At 43.3% G+C, this 27744-nt stretch overlaps 2 protein-coding genes across 9 annotated transcripts in view; one reads left to right on the top strand and one right to left on the bottom strand.

The window, feature by feature from the left end:
* The window catches only part of MAPK14 (mitogen-activated protein kinase 14), an 83537-nt gene extending 74140 nt beyond the window's left edge, over positions 1-9397 (bottom strand). Inside the window, exon 1 of one of the 3 annotated variants that reach the window (XM_054491211.2) lies at positions 8825-9397. In XM_054491211.2, coding sequence (XP_054347186.1) covers positions 8825-8940 — 116 coding nt within the window. In that variant the 5' untranslated portion in view covers positions 8941-9397. The remainder of the gene's footprint in view (positions 1-8824) is intronic. The other 2 variants (XM_054491213.2, XM_054491212.2) reach the window with 2 other exon arrangements.
* Positions 9398-12489: 3092 nt separating this feature from the next.
* Positions 12490-27744, top strand: part of SLC26A8 (solute carrier family 26 member 8) — an 82582-nt gene continuing 67327 nt past the window's right edge. For 5 of the 6 annotated variants that reach the window (XM_054490903.2, XM_054490899.2, XM_054490902.1 and 2 more), the window contains exons 1-3: positions 12507-12624; positions 17442-17631; positions 24784-24923. In XM_054490903.2, coding sequence (XP_054346878.1) covers positions 17444-17631; positions 24784-24923 — 328 coding nt within the window. In that variant the 5' untranslated portion in view covers positions 12507-12624; positions 17442-17443. Of the gene's footprint in view, positions 12625-17441; positions 17632-24783; positions 24924-27744 lie in introns of all 6 variants that reach the window. The other variant, XM_054490898.1, reaches the window with a different exon arrangement.

Raw genomic sequence — 27744 nt, 5'->3', positions numbered from 1 at the left:
TATTAGCCGGGCATGGTGGCTCATACCTATTAATCTCAGCACTTTGGGAGGCCGAGGCAGGAGGATTGCTTGAGGTCAAGAGTTTGAGACCAGCCTAGCCAACATGGTGAAACCCTATCTCTATTAAAAATACAAAAATTGGCTGGGCATGGTGGTGCACACCTGTAATCCCAGCTACTCGGGAGGCTAAGGTGGGAGAATTGCTTGAACCTGGGAGGTGGAGGGTGCAGTGAGCCGAGATCGCACCACTGCACTCCAGGCTGGGCGACAGAGCGACACTCCGTCTCGAAAAAAAAATAAATAAATAAATAAATAAATACTTTTTTGCTAAAAAATGCTAAGGGTCACCTGAGCCTTCAGCAAGTCATTATCTTCTTGCTGGTGGAGAGTCTTGTCTCAGTGTTGATGGCTGCTGACTACTCAGGGTGATAACTGCTGAAGGCTGGAATGACTATGGCAATTTCTAAAAATAAGACAACGGTGAAGCTTGCTGCATTGATTTACTCTTCCTTTCGTGATAGATTTCTCTGTAGCCTGCAATGGTGTTTGACAGCATTTTACCCACAGTAAAACTACTTTCAAAATGGGAGTCGATCCTCTCAAACCTTGCTGCTGCTTTATCAACTAAGTTTATGTAATATTCTAAACCCTTTGTTGTCATTTCAACAATGTTCATAAGCATCTTCCCCAACAGTAGATTCCACCTCAAGAAACTACTTTCTTTATTCATTCCTGAGAAGCAATTTCTCATCTATTAAAATTTTTTTTTTTTTTTGAGATGTACTCTTGCTCTATCGCCCAGGCTGGAGTGCAGTGGCACAATCTCGGTTGCCACTTGGTTGCAGTGGCTCACTGCAACCTCCACTTCCCAGGTTCAAGCAATTCTCCTGCCTCAGCCTCCCAAGCAGCTGGGACTACAGGTGTACACCACAACACCAAAAAATACAAAAAACAAATTTTTCTATTTTTTGTAGAGGCAGAGTTTCGCCATGTTGGCCAGGCTGGTCTCAAACTCCTGACCTCAGATGATCTACCTGCCTCAGCCTCCCAAAGTGCTGGAATTACAGGTGTTAGCCACCGCCCCCAGCCACCTTGCACTACAAGTTATGCTATGGAGACAGGTTCTTTCCTTAAACCTATGAAACACCCTCTGCTAGCTTCAAACTTATTTTTTGCAGCTTTCTCACCTGTCTCAAACTTCATACAATTAAAGAGAGTTAGGGCTTTGCTCTAGATTAGGCTTTGACTTAAGGGCACGTTGTGGTTGGTCTGATCTTTTATCCAGACCACTAAAACTTTCTCCATCTCAGCAACAAGGCTGTTTTGCTTTCTAATCATTCGTTTACTGGAATATAACTTTTAATTTCCTTCAAAAACTTTTCATTTGCATTCACAAATTGGCTGTTTGGTATAAGAAGCCTAGCTTTCAGCTTATCTCAGTTTTCGACATGCCTTCCTCACTATGCTTAATCATTTCTAGCTTCTGATTTAAAGTAAAAGACATGCAAACATTCCTTTCACTTGAACACTTAGAAACCACTGTAGTGTTATTAATTGGCCTAATTTCAGTATTATTGTGTCTCAGGGAATAAGGACGCCTTAGGAGATGGAGAGAGGGAACAGCTGGTTGGCAGAGCAGTCAGAACACACACAATGTTTATCAATTAAGTCTGCCTATGGGCATGGTTCCAGACATGACAAAACAATTACAACAGTAACATCAAAGATCAGTGATCTCAGATCCCCATAAGATTTAATTATAATGAGAAAGTTTGAAATATTGCAAGAATTGCCAGGCACAGTGGCTCACACCTGTAATCCCAGCAGAATAGCCGGGCACGGTGGCTCACACCTGTAATCCCAGCACTTTGGGAGGCCAAGGCAGGCAGATCACAAGGTCAGGAGTTCGAGACCAGCCTGACCAACATGGTGAAACCCCATCTCTACTAAAAATACAAAAATTAGCCAGGTGTGGTGGCACATGCCTGTAGTCCCAGCTACTCGGGAGGCTGAGGCAGGAGAATCGCTTGAAACCGGAAGGCGGAGGTTGCAGTGAGCCGAGATGGCACCATGGTATTCCAGCCTGGGCGACAGAGCAAAACTCCGTCTCAAAAAAAAAAAAAAAAGAAATATTGCGAGAATTACCAAAATGTGACACAGAGACATGAAGTGAGCACATGCTGTTGGAAAAATGGTGCCAAGAGACTCGCTTGCCACAGGATTGTCACTAACCTTCAATTTGCAAAAAAAAGCAATTATCTGTGAAGCATAATAAAACAAGTTGTGACTGTACTTAATTTATGGAAGCACTGTGAAAGACAAACTACTCCAAATACTGAAAGTTTCTTTTACAAAAAACATTTCCAAGTTTAAAGAAGTTTTTGGTCATTTTCCTGACAAAACAGCTGCATGACTTCCACAGCAGCCATGAGAAGACATCCCTAAGTTCCAAGTCAGGGGAGCCCACTTTATAATGAGGCTTTTCTGAGCACTGCAGTAATTATACCTCTTAGATAAGAACAAGTCAGTTTTACCCCAAATTTTACTGCAAAAAGCAAAAATCTAATGTATTTTCAATGGGCTGGAGAGGCAGTTATTTCTATTTATATCCTATACTTATGTAACACAAACATGTACAGACAGTCCCAACTTTACATAAATGTACACTAAAGAATTTCAATCCAATAGGATTCATAAATTCAGGAATTAACTATTTGCACTGCCTAATAATTCCTTCAGAAAAAATTTTAATCTGGGCAATGAGTGCATTTTTGATTTATCAGTTCTGAGGAAGAGACATGACTTTAATGGGTTAAATGGGTTAAGTCATTACCCCTCACATAAACTGGGTAATGACACTGGTGGAATTGCTTTCCTGCACTGAAGCTCTATTCCGAGTGACTCAGCAACCCCTTTTTCACAAGAGGAGGTGAACTGCATAAGAGAAGGTGCCACCACACAACCTCAGCAGCCCATATCTATCAGAAAGGAGACTACTAAAAGTAGCACTGACAAGTATGCCATTCCTTTAATGAATGAGTCCAGCTCCCCATCTATAAAATGGAGTTAATAAATATCAGCCTCCATGGAGCTAGTGAGAACTGATTGATAATGTTTTGAATGAAAACACTTTATAAACTGCAAAAATCCCTAAAAATGTCAGTTAATTCTAAAGTGAGGGTGATCTACCCCAGTGAATTCTTCCATCTTTGAATTCTAGGCCCCAGGGGCTCAGCAATATCTGCAATCTTCCCCATGAAAGGCAAAGTCAACACAGATCATCTCTGAGACTGGGCTAGAAAGAAATCAAAAGCAGAGTACTCCTCCGTATCAAGAAATCAAACTGGCAGAACTGAAAACCTGGAGATCCAGGATAAGCTTATTTTAAAGAAGAACCAGTGCAGGCCGGGTGCGGTGGCTCACTCCTGTAATCCCAGCACTTTGGGAGGCCAAGGTGGGTGGATCACCAGGTCAGGAGTTCGAGACCAGCCTGACCAACATGGTAAAACCCCGTCTCTACTAAAAATACAAAAATCAGTCAGGCATGGTGGCACGCACTTGTAATCTCAGCTATTCAGGAGGCTGAGGCAGGAGAATTGCTTGAACTCAGGAGGCAGAGGCTGCCATGAGCCGAGATTGCACCACTGCACCCCAGCCTGGGCGACACAGCAAGACTCCGTCTCAAAAAAAAAAAAAAAAAAGTGGAAAAATGGGATTTGATAATAAAATGACTTTATAGCCAGCTTCAAATGAACTCTTTCTTAAAACAATCTTTATACATCAATAATACAAATGCTTGCCGTTAATTGTGTTTAAAGACTTCTTATTGACTGACACTGGTAACATACAGGCAACTACCTTACTTTTGGTTACAAAGAAAAGAATGGAAAGCTCAGCATGGACCTACTATCACTACCAGAAAAGTAAAGGGCATACCCTTCTCACTGGTCAGGAGTCAAGAAAGTCACCCTTGTATACTTAATAATGATGCACTTTTATTTCTTTGTGCCATGGCTCATTCTAAAAAAAAAAAAAAAAAAAGATCTAAAATGGTGAATGGCCATTAATAGTTAAAAAAAGTTACCTTCACTTATTTCTATTATACTAGAATAATCTTGTTCCACAAAGCACTTAGGAAGTTGTATTTGATTTCTTAGCAAGTTCTGCTATCCTTTTACCAAAGGTTTTGTTATATGCTTTTTATGCTGATGATAAAGTGCACAACACAATGCTAGAACATTAGCAAGCAATCCACAAAACGTAGTTATTAAATCCACTAGGCTATAAGCTCCAGGAGAGAATGGATCGTCTTGTTTCTGTCTTGTTTAGCACTCTATTTCCAGAACCTAGCTATCTGGCCCATAGTAGGTATTCAATAAACACTGCTGAATAAACAGTTAAATACGATCTAAAAGTAATTCTCAACCGTCACCTCCTATTTTATGGTTACCAGTGCCCCACCTCCTCTAATCAACAGCAAGGGCCTGGAAGAACCGTACCCCAGAGGAAAGGCACTTAAGTTCCTGTTTGTATTTCCTTAAACTCACCACAAAGATTCTCCCCTTCTGTCCCAAAACCCTAAAATCAATGCTTTGCAACAATGTATTCTTAAACAATTTTGCTTCATTTCCCCTCACAAGACAACGCATAAAGTTCCTTAAAACTGCAAGACCTAGTCTAGTTCCCTTTACCCTTTAACGGAAAGGCATATTTGTAAAACTCTATTTTGATTCATAGTTGATTATCACACAGGTTTCTACTTGTTTTTTTACTATACTTAGTATAAATTAAAATAATATAGGCTTAAAATAATTTGTAAATGTTACAAAGTATACCACACTTTAGAGCATTAAAATTAGGAAACTGACAAATATTTCAATGAATGAATTTTATTCATCGAAATATTCTATTCATTTATTTTCATTCTTGAAAATAAAATTCAGGGGCTGGGTGTGGTGGCTCATCCCTATAATCCCAGCACTTTGGGAGGCCAAGGAGGGGGAACTGCTTGAGGCCAGGAGTTTGAGACCAGCCTGGGCAACACAGTAAGAACCTATCTCTACAAAATAAATAAATAAATATTAATAAAATAAAATTCAGAGATTTTTTTGGAAGTAGACTTCAGGTCCAGTTCAAGAAGTCACACAAAAAATTCTGTGTTGTTACTTTATAGTTATAACTCCTATCTGACCTAAAACAGTAGTATCACCAACCTGATTGCCTAATCTTTCTTATCAGACTTGAGTCCAAATTCCCTAAATTATTTGGATTCAAATGGACTGTTATTCCCTAAAATCAAATCTACTCTCAAAAAAATGAAGATGGATGGCCAGAGACGGTGGCTCACCCCTGTAATCTCAGCACTTTGGGAGGCCAAGGCAAGTGGATCACCTGAGGTCAGGAGTTAGAGACCAGCCTGGCCAACGTGGTAAAACCCTGCCTGTATTAAAAATACAAAAATCAGCCGGGCATGGTGTTGCACACTTGTAATCCCAGCTACTTGGGAGCCTAAGGCAGGAGAATCACTTGAACCCATGAGGTGGAGGTTACAGTGAGCAGAGATGGTGCCACTGCACTCCAACCTGGAGAACAGAGTGAGACTCTGTCTCAAAATAAAAAAGAAGAAGAAGAAGAGTATCATAGGCTCCAAAGTGGATTCCAAAAGAAGTTCCAAAAAATGTTTTCTGCCACACCTAAAAAGGTACTCATTGAAAGAATAACTTCAGGCTCGGCACGGTGGCTCAGGCTTGTAATCCCAGCACTTTGCGAGGCCAAGGAGGGCAGATCACTTGAGGTCAGGAGTCTGGGACCAGCCTGGCCAACATGGAGAACCCCATCTCTACTAAAAATACAAAAATTAGCTGGGTATGGTGGCGGGCACCTGTAATCCCAGCTACTTGGGAGGCTGAGGCAGGAGAACCGCTTGAACCCAGGAGGTGGAAGTTGCAGTGAGCCGAGATGGCACCACTGCACTCAAGCCTGGGCGACAGAGTGAGACTTTGTCTCAAAGAAAAGAACAACTTCAAATAACTACGCTGAATCTCTGAATAAGATAACACTTAAATTGTAAATCTAAATTCTGGTATTTTCATTCCAACATTAGTTATAATTGTTTATTGTCAACTGTCATACAATTTCAGTTTCAGTTGTATTTTCCTTCACCAATATGCTGTAGGTTACATCTTAAATCCCTTTAGTGGAAAGACTACTAAACAAACAAGCAAATAAAAAAAACCTCTGCCTCCCTGGAAAGACACAAGACACTCAACAGTGTCTGTCTTTTAGAGAGTAGAGTGGCTGGAGAACAAAAAGGAAAGGAGACTTTTCACTGAATATCTTTTTTTTTTTTTTTTTTTGAGACGGAGTCTCACACTTTTGCCCAGGCTGGAGTGCAGTGGAGCAATCTCGGCTCATTTCAACCTCCGCCTCCCGGGTTCAAACCATTCTCCCGCCTCAGCCTCCCAAGTCGCTGGGAGTACAGGCGCCCGTCACCACGCCTGGCTAATTTTTTGTATTTTTAGTAGAGACGGGGTTTCACCGTGTTAGCCAGGATGGTCTCGATCTCCTGACCCCGTGATCCACCCGCCTCGGCCTCCCAAAGTGCTGGGATTACAGGTGTGAGCCACCGCGCCCGGCCCACTGAGAACCTTTTTAACACTTTCAAATTTTATACAATGTCAATGTATTACCTATTTTTAAAAATCTGTTCAATAAAAGTACTTTTAAGTGTCAGATACTGCTGGCTTCTATACCACAGAAAAGTATACCACTAAAGAATTGTGGAGTTAATTTTAGTGGTACTTCACTGTAAATCTGAATCTCCTGTTCCAGTGCAGAGCTAGTCACCAACAGTAGCGAACCCTTGCAAGCAATTCAATTGGAGTTCACCCAAACCCTCTACAGTTGAGTTATTCTGCTGTATCACTCTATTAGAATTTAAATAGCATTGAAAACGAAAACGTGATACTACAGAAATGTATGTGTCAATTCAAGAATGAAAAAATGGAAGTATATTAATAAGCTACAAAATATTAAAAGAGCAATGATCCAAATACATCTTTGAAAATTAGCAAATCAACTAGATATATATAATATGTACATACTGAACGTATATACCTATATAATATGTACATACTGAACGTATATACCTATATAATATGTACATACTGAACGTATATACCTATATAATATGTATATACTGAACTGTATACCTATATAATATGTATATACTGAATGTAAAATGCTGCAAACCAACTACACACACACTCTCTGAATGTAAAATGCTGCAAATTCCTTTAAAATGTAAACTGCCATGCTGTAAAAATGGGAGAAAGATGTCAAGCACGGTGCTATCTGCAACATAACTTAAGCAGCTTGAACTAGAAAATGCAATATGATCTGTTGCTGGACACAATTGCACAATCTCAATTACCCAGAAGATTCTACCAAACAGGAAATTCATGATGTGACTTCGGGAAACACAGAAATCATATTTAAAGATTAACACATCCAAAAGCCTGGAATTTGTTCCAAAACAAAAAACGATTTTACAGGACCCTTTTCAAATGACGCATACAATACCAATTACTAAAACACAGAAAAAGCTAACAGTTAAATCTGATACTTAGTTTCAGATCCGTAGCTTTCAAATTATAGAAAATCTAAAATACAGGGTATAAAACCTTGGAAGTTAGAGAGCAGTTAGTGAAATACTTCAGGTCTGGAAATTATATGGTATCGACTTAATTTAAAACACACTCACGGTGTAAATTAAAGCTAAAAAGTATCTCTTCCCTTCCTTTTCTATGTGGTTCCATATCCTTACGAAAACCATCGTGTACCTCAGGCCATAAATACAGATAACTCCCTGCAAACTCTCTAAGGGACTTTTAAAACACAGTATTCGCAGGAAATTATCTCAAAAAATATTTACAATACCTCCCAGCACTGTTAATAACTTTTTGATCTTGAGGGCGCCTTACAGATCTGAATCTTTCTTGCTCCAAATGAGAAAATTGTTTTGTCGAACAATACTTAAATGAGCAGTGGTATGTGACTAATCAGTGAGCCTGCCAGTTTCTCAAGCTGCAGTGTTCTTGCAGGCACTACCACCGCCGCCCCTCCACGGAAAGGAAATACGCTTTCAACCGAATCGGAAACACACCACTCAAGCTGGCACAGTGCTCACCCAGATAAAGTCGGTATTTTAAGCTCTATGGATCGCTGTTAATTCAAGTGCGAATTCAAAAAGAACGCTTTTCAAGATGGGATTTCGACAGTTTTGCAAAAAAAAAAAAAAAAAAAAAGGCCCGGAGAGAGCTCCCTTTCTGGTCAGTTTTGTTCAGATGACCGCAGTCTTCGGGTTGGGTTCTGCCCTTCTGCTTCTCCCGGCAGTTCCCCGAGCTTGTGTGCTCAGAGGACAGGGTCCGGCGCTCCAGCGTGGGCGCATCACGGAAGAGGGTCCTTCTGCTCCAGGTCGGCAGGGAGACCCCCAAGGAAGCGGCCCTTCCCCCGGTGCCTGTCGCCGAGCAGCAACCCTCCCAGAGGGGAAGGCGCAGGGTGCTAGCCAGAACCGAGCTCCAGCACCACCACCTACCTCTCGCAGCGGACCTGAGTGCTGCAACACGGTGGACCGCATACCTGCGTGAGTGCAGGGCGAGGGGTGCTGGAGGTGCAGAACGGGCAGAGCTCGAAGGGGCAGCAATGCCCTCCCCCGAGGAAAATTCCTGCCACTTGACGCAACGCTGAGCAGTGGGGCAGGCCTGGCCCTCGGGCGCGAGGGGCCACCCCTGCCCACAGCGGCCCCAGGCCCAGCGACACTCACCACACAGAGCCATAGGCGCCGGAGCCCACTGGAGACAGGTTCTGGTAACGCTCGGGCACCTCCCAGATTGTCTTGTTCAGCTCCTGCCGGTAGAACGTGGGCCTCTCCTGAGACATTTTCCAGCGGCAGCCGCCGGGCAAGAAGGTGGCCCTAAGGGGCCCCCGCCTGCACCCGCACCCTCTCCCCGGCCCTTGCTGCCCGCCCAGCCGGGCGGGGACTTGCGCTGGTCGCCCGCGCAGGTGCGGCTGCCGCGACCCCGCAGACTCCCGCGCGCGCGGCTGCTGTCAGCCGCAGCGGCTGGATGCGCCCCTGCGACTGGCGCAAGCCCCGCTAAGGGCAGGGACGCGCTCCGGCGCTCAAGGCTGCGCCCGCCGCGATCTCCCTGCACCTTCGCCCCTACAAGGCCGACTCCGGGCTGCGTCGCAGTACTCTTGCTCCAGCTGCTGCGCCCGCTGAGGCTCCAGTGGTCGCGGTTCCAAGAGCCAGCAAACAGGAGCCTCCCGCAGTACTCTCGCGAGAACAGCTCCCAGGACTCTCCGAGAGCCGAGATTTTACCCAATATGGAACCTCTCCGCGGGCGGGGCTTCGTGAGAGAAGAGGCTGGGAGGAGCAGTTCTCGCGAGAAGAGAGCAACAACTGGGGACCAAAGGCAGAAACTCCCAGGGACTGTCTCCTTAAGGGCGCTAAGGCGGACCGGGGAAAGGAAAAGATAAACTGGCAGCACACGCCGCGCGCGCCCCACCGTGGCCGGCGGGGCAAATATCTGGCTCTGTGGTGGAAAACGACAGTAACAAATAGCGTGTCGGGGAAAGAGTCAAAAGATATTTAACTGCGAGTAGTTACCAGCAGCGGAGCACCTGCTCACCTGACCCACCAAATTCCAAAAAACACTTGCATAAAAAAGAGACAGGTGGCCGGGCGCAGTGGCTCACGCCTGTAATCCCAGCACTTTGGGAGGCCGAGGCGGGCGGATCACCTGAGGTCGGGAGTTGGAGACCAGCCTGACCAACATGGAGAAACGCCGTCTCTACTAAAAATGCAAAATTAGCCGGGCGTGGTGGCGCGCACTTGGAGTCTTAGCTACTCGGGAGGCTGAGGCAGGAGAATCTCTTGAACCCGGGAGGCGGAGGTTGCGGTGAGCCGAGATCGTGCCATTGCACTCCAGCCTGGGCAACAAGAGCGAAACTCCGTCTCAAAAAAAAAAAGTAAAAAAAAAAAAAAAGAAAGAGACAGGTTCCGGCCAGAAGGCTGTTGCATTCCCATCTGCTCAAGGACATATGGGTTACTCTTTGAGATGCTGACGAAATATGTCCCAAAGGCAAATGTTAACCCTGCATCAAAGCTGAGGCTTTCCAGGGGATGGGCGCGCGCTGGCTCACGCTTGTTATCCCAGCACTTTGGGAGGCCGAGGCGGATGGATCACGAGGTCAAGCGGTAGAGACCATCCTGGCCAACATGGTGAAACCCCGTCTCTACTAAAAAAAAAATACAAAAATTAGCTGGGCGTGGTGGCACGAGCCTGTAGTCCCAGCTTCTCGGGAGGCTGAGGCAGGGGAATTGCATGAATCCGGGAGGCGGAGGCTGCAGTGAGCTAAAATCGCGCCACTGCACTCCAGCCTGGTGTCAGAGGGAGACTCCGTCTCAAAAAAAAAAAAAAAACAACAACAAAAAAAAAAAAACGAGGCTTTCCATTAAAACTCTCCTAGTTAAACTTACATGCAGAAAAATCACCCTGGGAGTTTAAGATGCAAGTTCCCAGGACTCACAGGGAGTCTAATTGGGTAGGTCAGAGGAGGGCATCAAGAGCATGTGTTTTTATAATACATCTCAGGTGATTCTGATTCAGGAAAGTCTCTGATATCTCCCTTTGAGAAGCATTTAAAAAACCATTACACTGAAGATTTGAAACTGACTCCTATCCTGAAGAGCTATCAGTGAAGAGGGTTTTAAGCATTTAACTCAGGCCTCTTCGAGTAAGGAGAATAGGGCAGGAGGCTCATCGAATTTAGGCAAGTCAACTGACGTTTCCTGAACCTCAGTTCCAGCTTCTACCAGAGAATTCCTGCCCTGCATTCCCCACTAACAGAGTCATTTGTAAAAACCAAACAAGATAAATGTGAATGGGCAAGGCATTCTAACCCCATGCCTACATCCATTATCAACCTACGCCTATGCTAAAGCTTGTTACAATGAGCAGAAGAATCAGATCCTGTCTCATTCTCTTAGTTTCTTGTATTAGAAATAACTAGGTCCAAGCCAGGACATTTCTCAACATTTCCCGTGATTATTCTATTTTGTGTCATACACACATTGGAGGGCTCAGACTTTGCATATCTTGTCCCAACATCTAGCACAATGTTTAGAACATAAAACATGTCCCATAAGTATTTGTTGAAAAAATTATGAACAATAACCATGATTTCAATTTAAGAAGTGGTACAGGATCCTCAGTCCTCCTCAAGGAAAGCAATATAAAACCAAAAAACAGACAGTCATGGGTGATTCATGGAAAGCTGTTTTGGATCCAGTGTAGCTTAGCTGGAATTCTCTTATCTACAAAAACATGTTGCTTGAGAATGTTCCAAACTAGGGAGGCTAGGAAGCTTTCTAAGAAGTAATGGAGGGTGAAGGGGAAGTAAGAGCAAAAACATGATTGTGAAGAAATGAGGGATGGGGTTGGGGGGGATCAAGGGAATGAGGGAATGGTTACAAAGGGTGAGGAGGAAGCTTGGAAGTAGGAATCCTCAGAAATGCACATTTTTATCGTACAAATTGGGATCATGAGGTGAGGGTGAATGAAAGGGTAAAGATAAAGTAAGCAGTATATTCATACACTCATTCAACCAATGTGTGTTAAATGCCTACTAGGTGCCAAGCACTTGTAGTTTAAAAGTGATTAAAAACTACAGTTGCTGCCTGCGTGGAGCTTACAATCAACGGGAGGGCAATCATTCAACAAAAATTCATTGAACACTTCCTATGTCCACCACACTGCTGTAGGCACTGATAATAAAACAGTTAATGAAAGGGATAAAAATCCCTGCCCTCATAGGGGTAAGATGATTTACAAAAAGGAATACATAAAGTGCATAATAAGGTAGATATTAACACAGTCATTAAACAAACAAGTGTAAAACTGTAACTGGGCCAAGCAGGAATACAAGGTGGAGTGAGAGACAGTGCTAGGGACAGGGATAGGGTGGGAGGAGGGTAAAGGGAGTGAGTGCAGAAGGCATGTCTGTATCCAGAGCCAGCGATCTGGGCAGGAGGGTGTCATCCAGTGGGGAGAGCCAGGCTTGTGCGGCAGAGAGCCTACGGTTGGAGACCTGAGTGACCCTCCTAGCCTCCATTTCTTTTTACCTCTTCTGACCTGAGGAAGGCTTAAGTCTTCCGGAGACGTTAGTGAATTACCGTCTGTGCAGTAAACATGTGACACATGTGCACTGCTGTATGTTCAGGGCACGAGGCCTGGCACCAAATAGGCCCTCGATCAAGAATAGTAAAACCTCGGAGAGAGTAGGAGCGTTGGTATCCAGGTTTACCAAATACCAAGGGGCTCCCACGACTCAGGTATGAAGAGGGCGACCCAGGTACCCCTTTCCCGGCTCCCTAGCCCAGCTGCTCATGCTCCTCTTCCTCGTCCCCTCCCCCACTCTCATCTCCTCAGCCCGCCGGGAACGCCCGCGGGCTAGGGCACAACGGCTCGGGAACCGCCGGTATCCGCGTCCGCAGCGCCGCCAGCCAGGCGGGAGCCGTGTGCGATCCCAGCGCCCGCACTCCCGCCCCCGCCAAGGAGCCAGGTGAGCCGCTGCTGGGAGACGCCTGGGCGCCGGGGGCTGCAGGTCCCAGGGCGGGGGCTGCGTCGGTCACCGGCAGGTACCCAGGTTTGCCGCAGAGCCAGGCATGCCGTGGGCACTCAGTCAGTATCTGTGGAATGAATGAATGACTGTCGTCCCTCGGAGCTTATCTCTGAGGTATTGTCTCTACTTTCAAAGGCCGTGTGGATGGCAATGACAAGAGACGACAGTGTGTGCGTTTTGCAAGCTGCATCCTTTCAAATTCTCCTGTCTATATTGTCAAAAGCCCCAGAACTGATGTGCTACCTGCACCCCACCGCCTACCCCATCCATTTCCTCCTGAGGCCTGACTGCCCGGCCGTTCCTCTTCCTTTCAGACCTCACTGCTTTTGTTAATTTTATTCCCTGTGACTGAATCCCCACTCCCACCTCCTTGCCCCTTTCTTTTCATGTCAAATGCCATTGATGTGTCAGGGGCCCCTGTGAAGCCTTCTCCAGCACCCCCACCCCAATAATGAGCATCTCTCCAACACACCATGTTACTCTATCCACATTGCATGGAAGGTGGTTGTCCTATGTTTATGTGTCCAATGGTCATCCGCTTAAGGACTGTCATCTTACTAGTCATCCCTAGCCACTAGCCAGAGTGACTAAAGGATCTAAAGGCCAGGCTCTTTGCTTATACCTTTTCTATATTCCCAATACATTCTCCATAAAAACCTAGGTAGTAACAGGCTTAGGGTTGTTTCTGATGGAATTACAAATGACTATTTTGAAATTTCAGAAGTGAATTTTGCCTTTCCATGGTTATAGAAAACATAAGAAAGTTAACAATATCAGGGGGAAGATATTCCTGCAACTAAACTGGCTTTCAAGATTTCATATTATTTGGGTCAATAGCTAAAAAACTGGATTGTATTTAAACTTTTTATTCTTGACTTTTTGTTGTTTTTTTTTTTTTTTTGAGACAGAGTCTTGCTCTGTCGCCCAGGCTGGAATGCAGTGGTTCGATCTCGGCTCACTGCAACCTCTGCCTCCCAGGTTCAAGCAATTCTCCTTCCTCACCCTCCTGAGTAGCCAGGACTACAGGCACGCCATCACGCCTGGCTAATTTTTGTACTTTTAGTAGAGACGGGGTTTCACCATGTTGGCCAGGCTGGTCTTAAACACCTGACCTCAGTTGATCCAACCGCCTCGGCCTTCCAAAGTGCTGGGATTACAGGCATGAGCCAGTGAGCCATGTCCGGCCTATACTTTTAAAACACTCTGAACACAGATAATGTAAATAATTAGATAAATGGATGGATGGATGGATGGATGGATGGATGGATGGATGGATGGATGGATGGATAGATAGATAGATAAGGGTACTATGGAGAGTGAAAGAGCTAGGCCAAAAGTGCTTGTATTTTAACAGGGCCCCCAAACTTAGCACTGAAAGGCTTATGAAAGATAATCCACTATATTTATAGTGGTACTCATACTTTAATTTTTATCAGAATCACCTGGACAGCTTCTTTGCTTTTTTTCTACCTAGCAAGACCTACTGAATCAGAATCTCTGGGGACCCAGCAGTCTGGACAGCTTCTTAAAACAGACTGATGTCCCCCAGAGTTTCTGATTCAGTAGGCCTTGCTAAGTGGGGCCTCCTCAACAGTAGGAGTTTCTGGTCATTGCATCTTCTTGGGAAGTGTCCTGCTAGTACATGAAAATGAGCCACTACGGTTTCTATGAAATCAAGAAAGACATAATGGAGCTGGAGAAATTCCAAAGAAAATTACTTAAAAAAAATAATAAGGAAACCATGTGTTTACCCTTGCTGCTGTTAGCCAGACATTTGATGGAGTTCCTTAAAGACAACTTTCCACCTGCTCCTCCTAGCCATCCTCACTGTGGTCGCAGGAGTTTATGACTTGATAACTTCTCCTAGACTATTATATTAGTGGTCTCCAATTGGCTGTTTTGCCTCACTCTCTCCTATCTCCACTGTCCAACCACTTTTTGTGATGATGGAAATGTTTTATATCTGTACTGTCCAGTAAGGTAACCACTAGCCATATGTGGCTGTTGAGCACTTGAAATCTAGCTAGTGTAATTGAGGATCTGAATTTTTTATTTTAAGTTTAAATAGCCACATGTAGCCAGTGGCTACCATACTGGACAACTCAGCTCTAGAACATAACACTGGCACATTTCATCTTCCCAAAATGCATCTCTGTGCGTATTACTACTTCTGCTGAAAGACTTTAAATAGGCCAGGCGCGGTGGCTCACACCTGTAATCCCAGCAATTTGGGAGGCTGAGGCGGGAGGATCACCTGAGGTCAGGAGTTCAAGACCAGCCTGACCAACATGGCGAAACCCCGTCTCTACCAAAAATACAAAAGTTAGCTGGGTGTGGTGGCACATGCCTGTAATCCCAGCTACTCAGGAGGCTGAGGCAGGAGAATCGCTTGAACCTGGGAGGTGGAGGTTGCAGTAAGCTAAGATCGCACCACTGCACTCCAGCCTGGGTGACAGAGCTGGACTCCATCTCCAAAAAAATAAAAAATAGGCCGGGCGCGGTGGCTCATGCATGTAATCCCAGCACTTTGGGAGGCCGAGGCAGGCAGATCACCAGGTCAGGAGATCAAGACCATCCTGGCTAACATGGTGAAACCCTGTGAGCCGAGATCGTGCCACTGTACTCCAGCCTGGGCGACAGAGCGAGACTCTGTCTCAAAAAATAAAATAAAATAATATACATATATATGTATATGTATACGTAAACGTTATGTAAAGTAATTGACAACATTTAAAAGCCTGAATATTCCACATAAAAATCTGGCATTATGGCTTCTCCTGGAAAAGATCAGATCTAAGCCATTCTGGGCCCCACATTGACCCCGATGGCAAAAACGGCTAGAGCTAAGCAGCTTCTGCTGCCTTTGCCAGCCCCACTGTTCCCACCACTCTCTGACAGTCATATTTTGCCTATTTTACACCAATCCTCCTTTAATGTCACTTTCAGAACAAAATGCTGGGTTCTAGACTCTCGATGTGACCCAGGATATCAGTTTTGTCATTAGCAGACTAATTAGGCTTGTTTAGGTTGCTGGGAACAAAGAGACTACTCATGGAAGTACATTGGACGATTATATGGGGAAAGTGAGGAAAATTGGGTCTGTATTCCTATGGGTGGGGAAAGAAAGGCGGGGGGGAAATCCCTACATTTTAATATACAGTTCTACCTTTTTTTCTTTTTGTAAGAGACATGAGGCACTAATTATCTTAAGTGATATATTGTAAAATACCTCTCCCATCCTCTTCTGTATTCCCGAGTCACCTCACTGGTTTAGTGAATTTGTGATCTTTAGTTCATGGTTGTTATACAGCATACTACTTCTATCCAACGCTTTGAGGGTAAAAATACAATATATAATTATAGCCCAATTACTTACGTTTTCTAAAACTTTAGTTGTACACCTGTAAAATGAAAGAAATAGTAGTACTGGTATTGTTGTGGAAATTTAATGACATAAGACACAAATCTTGAAAAAATCTTGTGCAATGCATGGCATAGGATAAATGCCCAATAAATGTTGGCAATGATGATGATGATGATTGTTCTGAAGGAAAACAAAGTTGCTGACACATTAAACTTATCTGCAGCATCACCCATCATCTATATAATTGTGTAATCTATATAATTTGAGGGTTTACCAATATATTTTATAGGTATGTTGTTTATACATATGCTTTTTTATATTTATGTGGAAGAATTTTAGAGTTTATGCTTTTTTTATTGTTCAAAAATGTAGATTATTAAGAATGGTTATACTTTCTCCCAGAGATGGATCCCTATCCATCCTCGTTTACTCTATCTTTTCAATCTTTTAAAAAAGCAGGATAATATAGATTTTTTTTTTCTTTTAGAGACAGGGTCTCGCTCTGACACCCAGGCTGGAGTACAGTGGTGCGATCCCAGCTCACTGCAACCTCCATCTGCTGGGCTCAGGTGATCCTCCCACCTCAGCCTCCTGAGCAGCTAGGACTACATGCCATGCCATCATGCCCAGCTAATTTTGTTTCTATTTTTAGTAGAGACAGGGTTTCACCATGTTGCCCAGTCTAGTCTTGAACTTCTATAGCTTTTTCTGCTACACCATGAGGCCACTAACTGTATACTTGGCAGTCATTCAAGAAATATTTGTTAAGGGCCTGCTAAGTTGCTAAGTGAAAGCCATTATTTTGGGTCTTGGGGCTGCCACTGTGAATAGTCACAGTCCTGCTTCCTGGTCTTACACTTTATGGGGGAAACAGACAATGGACAAACAGACAAATAATGAATCAGGTGCTGGCAAGTGCTGTGAAGAAAAGTAAAAGGTAAAGGGATAATGATGTCTGCTATTTTAGAGGAGTTACAAGACTTGTATTGAGCACTTAACCCTTCATCTGGACTTCTTCATATATGCTGGATAGTGAGCATTTTCAGTGAAAATTGTTGATTAATACTGTCTACTTCTTGATCATTTTCCTACAACATAACACAATTGAATATAAAGAAAACTAGGCCTCCCAGCAGGACACCTGGGTTCTAGTCCTGGCTCTAATAAGTATCAAACAGCAAAGACTGTTTAAATTTCTGGGTTTTTTGGTCTCCATTTGAAAAATGGAAAGAATACACATAAAATTGTACAACTTTGCGAGAGTTTTTTACAACTGAAAGATGCTATGCAAGTGTAAAACATTATTATATAGGAATTTTATTTCCTTAAAAATATGCTGAGGATCTGGATTGCTGAAAATGCTTTTTTATTTGCTCTGTTTCTGCTCATCCAGGAATGGCACAACTAGAGAGGAGCGCCATCTCTGGCTTCAGCTCTAAGTCCAGGCGAAACTCATTCACGTATGATGTTAAGCGTGAAGTATACAATGAGGAGACCTTTCAACAGGAACACAAAAGGAAGGCCTCCTCTTCTGGGAACATGAACATCAACATCACCACCTTCAGACACCACGTCCAGTGCCGGTGCGTGTGTCCAATCTTTCAGCTGCCACCGAGCTGGGCAGGACTGAAACCTAACCTGACTCCTTTGGTGTCCACTTCTCTTTCTTGTCCGAGTTCCTGTAATCAGAATCATGCAGTTTATTGTGCAATTTTTCTTCAGTCATTTTTGTGGTTTGTCTTGTAGTACCTTTTCGATTGTAAACTTCCTGGGCATAAAGATCTTGGGTGTCCCTACGGTACCTAAGGAGGATATTTCATAATTCCATTGTTCAATCAACCACGACTACCAGACTCCTGACCAAAAATAAGATAGCCAGCAAGACGCAATGGCTCACGCCCGTAATCCCAGCACTTCAGGAGGCCAAGGCGGGCAGATCACTTGAGTCCAGGAATTTGAGACCAACCTGGGCAACATGTTGAAACCCCGTCTCTACTAAAAATACAAAAATTAGCTGGGCGTGGTGGCATGTGCCTGTAATTCCAGCTGCTCAAGAGGCTGAGGCATGAGAATTGCCTGAACCTGGGAGGCAGAGGTTGTAGTGGGTCGAGATTGCGCCACTACACTCTAGCCTGGGCAACAGAGCAAGACTCCATCTCAAAAAAATAAATAAATAAGATAGCCATGGTGGACTGATTAATGGTAGGGGAATGAGATTCTTCTAGTCTCATATCCAACAGTGCCCACATGGTGGCACTCATGGTCACTAGGGTAGAATCTACCACCACCACCTCTGATACCCACTGTGACTAGCTAGGTCCTACAGTTCAGGGGCTCTTACCCTGTTTTTGTGCTTTGAACCTTCTAGCAGTCTGATAAAGTTAATCAACATCTTTCAGAATAATTTTTAAAATGTTTTTTATTGTGGTGAAATATGTATAACATAAAATTGGCTATTTCGACCATTTTTAAATATACAATTCAGTGGCGTGGTTGACATTCGCAATGTTGTGCAACCATCACCGCTATCTATTTCCAAAACTTTTTCATCACCTCAAACAGAAATTCTGTTAAGCAATAATTCCCCATTTCCCCTCCCCTCAGCCCAAGTAACCTCTCTTCTGCTTCCTGTCTCTATGAATTTGCCTATTCTAGCTATTTCATTTAAGTAGAATCATACAATATGTTTGTCTTTTTGTGTCTGACTTCTTTCACTTCGCATAATGTTTTCAAGGTTCATCCATATTGTAGCATGTATTAGAACCTCATTTCATTTTATGGCTGAATAATATTCCATTGTATTTATATACCACATTTTTGTTTATCCATTCGTTAACAGACATTTGAGTTGTTTCTACCACCATTAGGCTACTGTAAATAATGCTGCCATGAACATTGGCACAGGAGATCTGTTTGAAGTCCTATAACTAGGACTAGAATTGTTGAATCACATCATAAATCTGTGGTAAATTTAACTTTTTAAGGAACTGCCAAACTGTTTTCCACAGTAGCTGCACCACTTTACATTTTCACTGGCAATGTACAATTTTTCCATGTCCTCTCCAACATTTGTTATTTTCCATTTTTTTAAATTATAGCCAAACTATTAGGTATGAAATGATATCTCATCGTGGTTTTTTGTTTTTGCTTTTGTTTTGCATTTTCCTGATGACTAAAGATGATGAGTATCTTTTGGTGTGTTTATTGGTTAATTGTATATCTTCTTTGGAGAAATGTCTATTCATTTCCTTTGTCTTTTGTAAAATTAGGTTGTTTGTCTTTTTGTTGTTGAGTTATAGGAGTTCTTCATGTATTCTGGATATTAAACTTCTATCAGATATATGTTTGTAAATCTTACATAATTTTGTAAATATTTTCTCCCATTCTGCAGGTTGTCTTTTCACTCTGTTGATATAGTGCCCTTTGATGTAGAAAAGTTTTTTGGTTTTTTGTTTTGTTTTGTTTTGTTTTGTTGAGACAGAGTTTCACTCTTGTTGCCCAGGCTGGAGTGCAATGGCACGATCTCTGCTCACTGCAACCCCTGCCCCCCAGGTTCGAGCGATTCTCCTGCCTCAGTCTCCTGAGTAGTGGGGACTACAGGCAGGTGCCACCATGCCCAGCTAATTTTTGTATTTTTAATAGAGATGGGGTTTCACCATGTTGGCCAGGCAGGTTTTGAACTCCTGACCTCAGGTGGTCCGCCTGCCTCGGCCTCCCAAAGTGCTGGGATTACAGACGTGAGCCACCGCACCTGGCTGATGTAGAAAAGTTTTTAATTTTGATGAAATCCAATTTAGCTGTATTTTCTTTTGTTGCCTGGACTTTTGGTGCCATATTTAATAAACTATTGTCAAATTCAAGATCATGCAAGATCATGCATCTTTTCTTTTCTTCTCTTTTCTCCTTCCTTCCTTCCTTCTTTCTTTCTTTCTTTTTGAGGCAAAGTCTCACTCTGTCGCCCAGGCTGCCACACAGTGGCACAATCTCTGCTCACTGCAACCTCCACCTCCCAAGTTCAAGCGATTCTCCTGCCTCATCTCCCGAGTATCTGGGATTACAAGTGTGCACCACCATGCCCAGCTAATTTTTGCATTTTTAGTAGAGACGGGGTTTCATCAAATTGGTCAGGCTGGTCTCAAATTCCTGACCTCGAGAGATCTGCTTGCCTTGGCCTCCCAAAGTGCTGGGATTACAGGCGTGAGCCACTGCTCTGGGCCAAGATCATGCATATTTTCATCTATGTTTCCTTCTATGAATTTTATAGTTTTAGCTTTTAAATTTAGGTCTTTGATCCTTTTTGAATTAATGTTTGTATATAATGTAAGGTAAAGGTCCAGCGTTATTCTTTTACATGTAGGTATTCTGTTTTCCCAGGACAATTTATTGAAGAGATTGTCTTCACCTAGTAAATGGTCTTGGCTGAATAATTTTTTAATGCATAAAATAAGCAGGATTATAAGGAAAACCAGTTACATTGAAATACAGTTATCTAAATATCAAAAATACCAAAATTGTGTTATTTAATAATATGGGTCTAATCACTACTATAATTTCAAAGTAGTGATGAATGTAACTAATATTTCAAGATCTCTTTAGCAATTGTAATGTAATATAGAAATGTTTGTGATTTCTACTGGTGACGAAGTCAAGTTCTGCTGATACTACTGTGGTTTGTTGCCAACATTCATAATTGAAGGAAATGCTAAAGAGGTTAGTGAAATAAAGATATAAGTTCACCTATATAATTTCACAGATGTCCCCAAATACTATCTACAGACTCCTTGCAGGTCCACAAACCTCAGGTTAAGAACCCTGGCCGGGTGCAGTGGCTCACACCTGTAATCCCAGCACTTTGGGAGGCCGAGGTGGGTGGATCACTGAGGTCAGGAGTTTGAGACCATCCTGGCCAACATGGTGAAACCCCTTCTCTACTAAAAATACAAAAATTAGCTTGGCTTGGTGGCGCACAGCTGTAATCCCACCTACCCGAGAGGCTGAGGCAGGAGAATCGCTTGAATCCGGGAGGCAGAGGTTGCAGTGAGCCGAGATCACGCCACTGCACTCCAGCCTGGTGACAGAGTGAGACTCTGTCTCAAAAAGAAAAAAAAAACAAAGAATCCTTTGTGACCTACATCACTGTAGTAATCTTAATTACTCAAGTCGTCCTCACTCACACTCTGAATTTATTAGTCCTTCTTGTCCCCTGGTTTATCACCCACAATTGGCACATGTTGGTATGTTGGCATGTTGGTGACAAGTGTGGAAAGTACCTACACAGCCCTGCTCCAGACTGTCCTCTCCTTGAGACATTCTACTTTGTCCACATTCTGCCTTTTGCAAGTTGTGCTCTTGGATATCCCCCACAGTCCTCTCACTTCCTGTGCTCCATGGTGGATCGGGGGACATGTGCCAAAGAGGGTATTTGGGGCAACATTGGCTTTGTCTCTATAAAATTATAGTCTTTTTCCCTATCTTTACCCTCATTATAAATAAGTATTCCCAGTGAAATTTCAGCCTAACTCCTTTCTACCTTCCTTACTTAGCCTTGCCATCCGGACACTTAAATCTGACCCATTCTGCCTCCCATAAGCTTTCTAGCAACTGTTACTCCCTACTTCTAAAACATACAGTTCTCTCCACTTCTGAATTTTAACCAGAAAGGTAGCACAGCACAGTGCTTAAGAGCACAATTCTGGCTGGGCACAGTGGCTCATGCCTGTAATCCCAGCACTCTGGGAGGCCGAGGCAGGCAGATCACAAGGTCAGGAGTTTAAGACCAGCCTAGCCAACATGATGAAACCCCGTCTCTACTAAAAATACAAAAATTAGCTGGGCATGGTGGCATGTGCCTGTCATTCCAGCTACTCGGGAGGCTGAGGCAGGAGAATTGCTTGAACCAGGACCGGAATGCAAAGGTTGCAGTGAGCTGAGATTGCACCACTGCGCTCCCGCCTGGGCTACAGAGTGAGACTCCGTCTCAAAAAAAAAAAAAAAACCACAATTTTGAAGCCAGATTGCCTGATTTTGAATACTAGTCCTGCTGCTTTTCAGCCTTGTGACCTTAGGTAAGCTATTCACCTCTGCTGTGCCTCAGTTTCCTTATCTGTAAGATCAACATGATAATAGCACCTGCCTCATAAAGTGATTGTGAGGACTTAAAGAGTATTTGTAAAGCAACTAGGAAATAACACTAGATAAGGGAGTTTTTTTTTCCTCTTTTTTTTATTTTGAGCTGGAGTCTCACTCTGTCATCCATGCTGGAGTGCAGTGGCGCTATCTCAGCTCACTGCAACCTCAGCCTCCTGGGTTCAAGCGATTCTTCTGCCTCAGCCTCCCGAGTAGCTGGGACTACAGACCCGGTTTATTTTTGTATTTTTAGTGGAGACGGGGTTTCGCCATATTGGCCAGGCCGGTCTTGAACTCCTGACCTTGTGATCCGCCCGCCTTGGTCTCCCAAAGTGCTGGGATTACAGGCGTGAGCCACCGCAACTGGCCATAAGTGAGTTTTTTAATGTAAATAAAATAATCTTTTAACCCCATCTCTTCCTTTCTGCAGAAAACCTCTTAATATCTTTCCTCATTTTCTTCCTCTTTAGCAACTGCAAATCCCCCCTCTTATCAAAATCTCCCCGTGCTTTCATTTTGATTCTTCCATTTCTCACTTTTAAGATGTCTTAACTGAAATCCAGATTCATGTCTAAATGCTAATACTATTCCGCCGTCAGCTTCAACTTCCATTCCTCTAATTCCCTCCTTAGTTCCTGTCACTCTTAAAGCCTCATCACTCCGTGTCCATTGTATTCTTCACCATGGGGAAGAGCTTTGATGATTTTGCCTTGGGTGGCTGGCTGGTCTTTCCCTAAGTGACACACAGAGAGGAAGGCAGACTGAACCAGGTGAAGGAACAAACTGTTCCAGTGCCATGCTCTACTCTTCTCCACAGAGGCTCATAATTAGAAAGAGCATGTTTTGTACACCTGCCACACACCCAGGGACTCTCCTAAGAACAGCAATGTGATGTTCCTTCCAAACCAATGGTCTTACTCATGGCTGCGGAGCAGCATTTCACAGCTGCCAATAGGAAATTTGGAAGCAGGAGAGTGGCTAGAACACTGAGCTAGAAATCAAGGACCTTGTTTCTAGCCCCATCTCTACTCACACTTATTCCTGCGACCTTGGTAAAGTCATATTTATTTGGCATTAATTACCTTAGCAATAGTAATGCCATAGTTGTGACAGTAAAACATAAGTAAAATTACTTCTTGTCTGAGCATGCACTTCAGCCCTGACTACGTTAAAGTTATGTTTGTTGTTGTAGTCAAATCCCAATTATCTAGCTCAGTTTACACGTGAAAAATCTTCATACTTTTTACTTTCAACCCCTGCTAAAATCTAAATAATGAAAAACAATTTAAAACCAAATTGGTTTTCCTGGTTGACTAATGATGATTCTGTTGTTTTAGGTCATCTAAAAGTTAAAGCAGGTTTTCTCAATCTCAGCATCATTGACATTTTGGACCAGAAAATTCTTTCTTGTGGAGAATTGGCTTGTGTATTCTGTGATGTTTAGCCTCTACCTACTTGCCAATTGCAAGAATCAAAAATGTCTCTGGGCCAGGCACGGTGGCTCACGCCTGTCATCCTAGCACTTTGGGAGGCCGAGGCGAGCAGATCACCTGAGGTCAGGAGTTCAAGACCAGCCTGGCCAACATGGTGAAACTCCATCTCTACTAAAAATACAAAAATTAGCCAGGCATGGTGGCGCATGCCTGTAATCCCAGCTACTCAGGAGGCTGAGGCAGGAGAATTGCTTGAACCCGGGAGGCAGAGGCTGCAGTGAGCCAAGATTGTGCCACTGCACTCTAGCTTGGGCGACAGAGCAAGACTCCATCTCAAAAAAAAAAAAAAGTCTCTGGACATTGCCACATGTACACAGGGGAACAAAACTGCACCTAGTTGAGATCTACTGGGCTAAAGGATAATAAAGTCTTATTTTATAAAGTTGTTTCCTTACATAACTAAGTCCTTAAGCACAGGACTTCATATTCTCTATTTTCTACTAATTTCTACATGTCACAGGTCAAGGCCAGACAGAGTAAATGTTTGGTAAAAATTTTAGTTCCATGCTCTCCTCTCCTCCACAGAGGGTCATAATTAGAAAGAACACACTTTGTGTACCTGCCTCGCACTTGGGGACTCTCCTAATTGGGAATAACATAAATGTGTTAACCGCCCTTCCACCTATCAATGTCACACCTCAAAACACTGTCCTTGTCAAGAGAAAACAACAGCAGTCCATTTTTCTACTGGAAAATTGGTAGGTTTAATTCTTCCCAAATATCCTGTGAAAACACAGAACTGATTACATGCTGGATGTATACGGCTTAGTTCTTGACATATACATAGCACTTGGTTCTGAAGCTAAGGTGATTTAGTCCCCCAGGGAACATGTGGCGATGTCTGGAGACATTGTTATTGTTAGCTGTCACAGCTGAAGGAGGGAGTTCTACTGATACCGAATGTGTGAATGTGTAGGGATGAGGGATGCTGCTAAACATCCTGCAATGCACAGGACAACCCCACAACAAAGAATTATCTGGTCCAATATGTCAAACTGTCATTAGTGCTGACAGGACTCTGCTTTTTCTTGGTTATGTGGGCCAAATGCCTTTTCTTGGCTATGTGGGCATTTTCTTTGGAGAAACTAACCAAGTCTCTGCTCTTCTCTCTCACAGCTGCTCATGGCACAGGTTCCTACGATGCATGCTTACAATCTTTCCCTTCCTAGAATGGATGTGTATGTATCGATTAAAGGATTGGCTTCTGGGAGACTTACTTGCTGGTATAAGTGTTGGCCTTGTGCAAGTTCCCCAAGGTAAGGAAAACATGAAACCTGTTCATCCAAAGACAATGTATCAGACCTTGTCCACGTGCACAGGGTAAACAATTACTTGTGCTACATGAACAGAAAAAAAATATTGAATTTTATTCACAGCATTACCATTTGTTCCCTTATCTGCCAGATTTCTAACCTCTCCAGGGTGGTTCCAAAAGACTTGGTTTACTTTAGACCCCGAATGCTTTCCAGAGTACTTGTAACACCCACTCTTTGTTATTTTTTCCCTTAACTAGTTATTTCATGCTCATGACTATAATACATCTCACTTGGCATTGGTTCTACCTAGAAAGGGGAAGGATAGGCAGGCACAGTGGCTCATGCCTGTAATCCCAGCACTTTGGGAGGCCAAGGCAGACAGATTGCTTGAGCTCAGGAGTTCCAGACCAGCCTGGCTAACATGGTGAAACTCTGTCTCTACAAAAAAATACAAAAATTAGTGGGGCGTGGTGACGTGTGCCTGTAGTCTTAGTTACTCTGGAGGCCGAGGTGAGAGGATCACCTGAGCCCAGGAGGTCGAGACTGTAGTGAGCAGTGATCACACACCACTGCACTCCAGCCTGGGCAACAAAGCAAGACCCTGTCTCAAAAAGAAAAAAAAGGTGAAGGATAGGAAACATAGCATGCCAGCATCTCTCCAGCAAGTGACAAGCAATCCAGTGCCCACTCTTTGGTCTTCCAAGTAGCAGTTCGGATGTAAGACAACAAGATCACACAGATAGGTGTGGGAGCTTATCTGGGCTTTAAAAACTCATTTCCCAATAGGAAGCAACAACTCTTGTAACAGTTCCATAAATATTGCTTCCAGAGTCCCACAATGGACAAATCCAGTTGTAAGAGGCACTATGCTCAGAGAATCCCAAAGGTAGGGCTTCCAACTGGATATTTATCTTTCATTCACAGTCCTCTTGGTCCAGATGGAATATACTATTTGGGTTCATTTTCACCATAAGCAATTCTGCCTGGTAACACAGCTGACGTTCTACCACTATAAGGTTTCCAGGGAAACAGAGCTAGAAAGTTAACCCCAGATCAAATTCATCCTCAAAAAATAGAGTGGGTTTTATTAATCCTTTACTCACAGTAGTTTATAGTTCCCCAGATAGTCTTTAAATACCTCCATTTCTCTATTTTTCTGAGGCTCAACAGGCAGGGTTGAAGCTTGTGATCGGGCAGGTTGTGGATAGCACAAAAGAGGCCAAGAACATGAACAAGTTGTGGCTGAAATCCAACTCTAGCACAGCACCGTTAATTGGGGAAAACAGATGACTTTTTAAATCTTTATTTACTTATTTGTTTCTAAATTATCAAATAGTAAAATTGGCTTTTTTTCCCCTTCTGGTGTATACTCAGATTGATTTTAATACACTTGGCTGGGACCGGTGGCTCATGCCTGTAATCCCAGCACTTTGGGAGGCCTGGGCAGGCAGATTGATTGAGATCAGGAGTTTGAGACCAGCCTGGGCAATATAGTGAAACCCCATCTCTACTAAAAATACAAAAATTAGCTGGGCGTGGTGGCATGCACCTGTAATCCCAGCTACTTGGGAGGCTGAGGCAGGAGAATTGCTTGAACCCAGGAGGTGGAGGTTGCAGTGAGCCAAGATCGCACCACTGCACTCCAGCCTGGGTGACAGAGCGAGACTCCATCTCAAAAAAAAAAAAAAAAGAACACATATATAGATTTGTGTAACCACCACCACAATCGATGCAGAGCAGTTCCATCACCTCCAGAACTCTCTCATGCCATGCTTTTTAAGTCACGTCCCCCCCAGTCTATAACCCCTAGCAACCATTGATCTGTTCTCCAGCACCATAATTCTGTCTTTTTGAGCACATCATATAAATGGAATCATACAGTATGTAAATTTCAAAGGCTGGCTTCTTTCATTATGCATTATGCCTTTGAGATTCACTCAAATTGTTGTGTGTATCAATAGTTCATTTTTATTGCTTAGTAATATTCTACTATATGGATATATCACAGCTTGTTTATCCATTCACTTGTTGATAGAGATTTTGTTTCCAGTTTTGGTCTCTCACAAATGAAGTTGCTATGAACATTCATGTACAGGTTTTAACTGAACATAGTTTTCATTTTACTAAGCTGGAGCTGGATCGCTGGTCACATGGTACGTGTATGTTTAACTTTATAAGAAACCACCAAACTGTTTTCCAGAGTGGCTTTCTACCATTTTACATCCCAACCCGCAAAGCATAAGAATTTCATTTCCCCCACATCCTCATCAGCACTTGATATTGTCAATATTTTTAAAATTAAACTTTCTATTTTGAGATGATTATAGATTCACATGCGTTTGTGAGAAACAACAGATAGAACCCATGTACCCTTTACCCAATTTCCCCAGTGGTAATATCTTGCAAAGCTATGGTTCAGTCTCACAACCAGGAGATCAGCATTGTTTCAGTCAAGATAGAGAACACATTGATTTTGTATCCTGAGCCTTTGCTGAAGTTCCTTATCAGCTTAAGGAGATTTTGGGCTGAGACAATGGAGTTTTCTAGATATACAATCATGTCATCTGCAAACAGGGACAATTTGACTTCCTCTTTTCCTAATTGAATACCCTTTATTTCCTTCTCCTGCCTAATTGCCCTGGCCAGAACTTCCAACACTATGTTGAATAGGAGTGGTGAGAGAGGGCATCCCTGTCTTGTGCCAGTTTTCAAATGGAATGCTTCCAGTTTTTGCCCATTCAGTATGATATTGGCTGTGGGTTTGTCATAGATAGCTCTTATTATTTTGAGATACGTCCCATCAATACCTAATTTATTGAGA

Source organism: Pongo pygmaeus, chromosome 5 (genome assembly GCF_028885625.2).
Source record: "Pongo pygmaeus isolate AG05252 chromosome 5, NHGRI_mPonPyg2-v2.0_pri, whole genome shotgun sequence".
Taxonomy (NCBI): Eukaryota; Metazoa; Chordata; class Mammalia; order Primates; family Hominidae; genus Pongo; species Pongo pygmaeus.
Note: the sequence above shows the minus strand (reverse complement) of the source record. Positions and strands in the feature narration are given on the sequence as shown.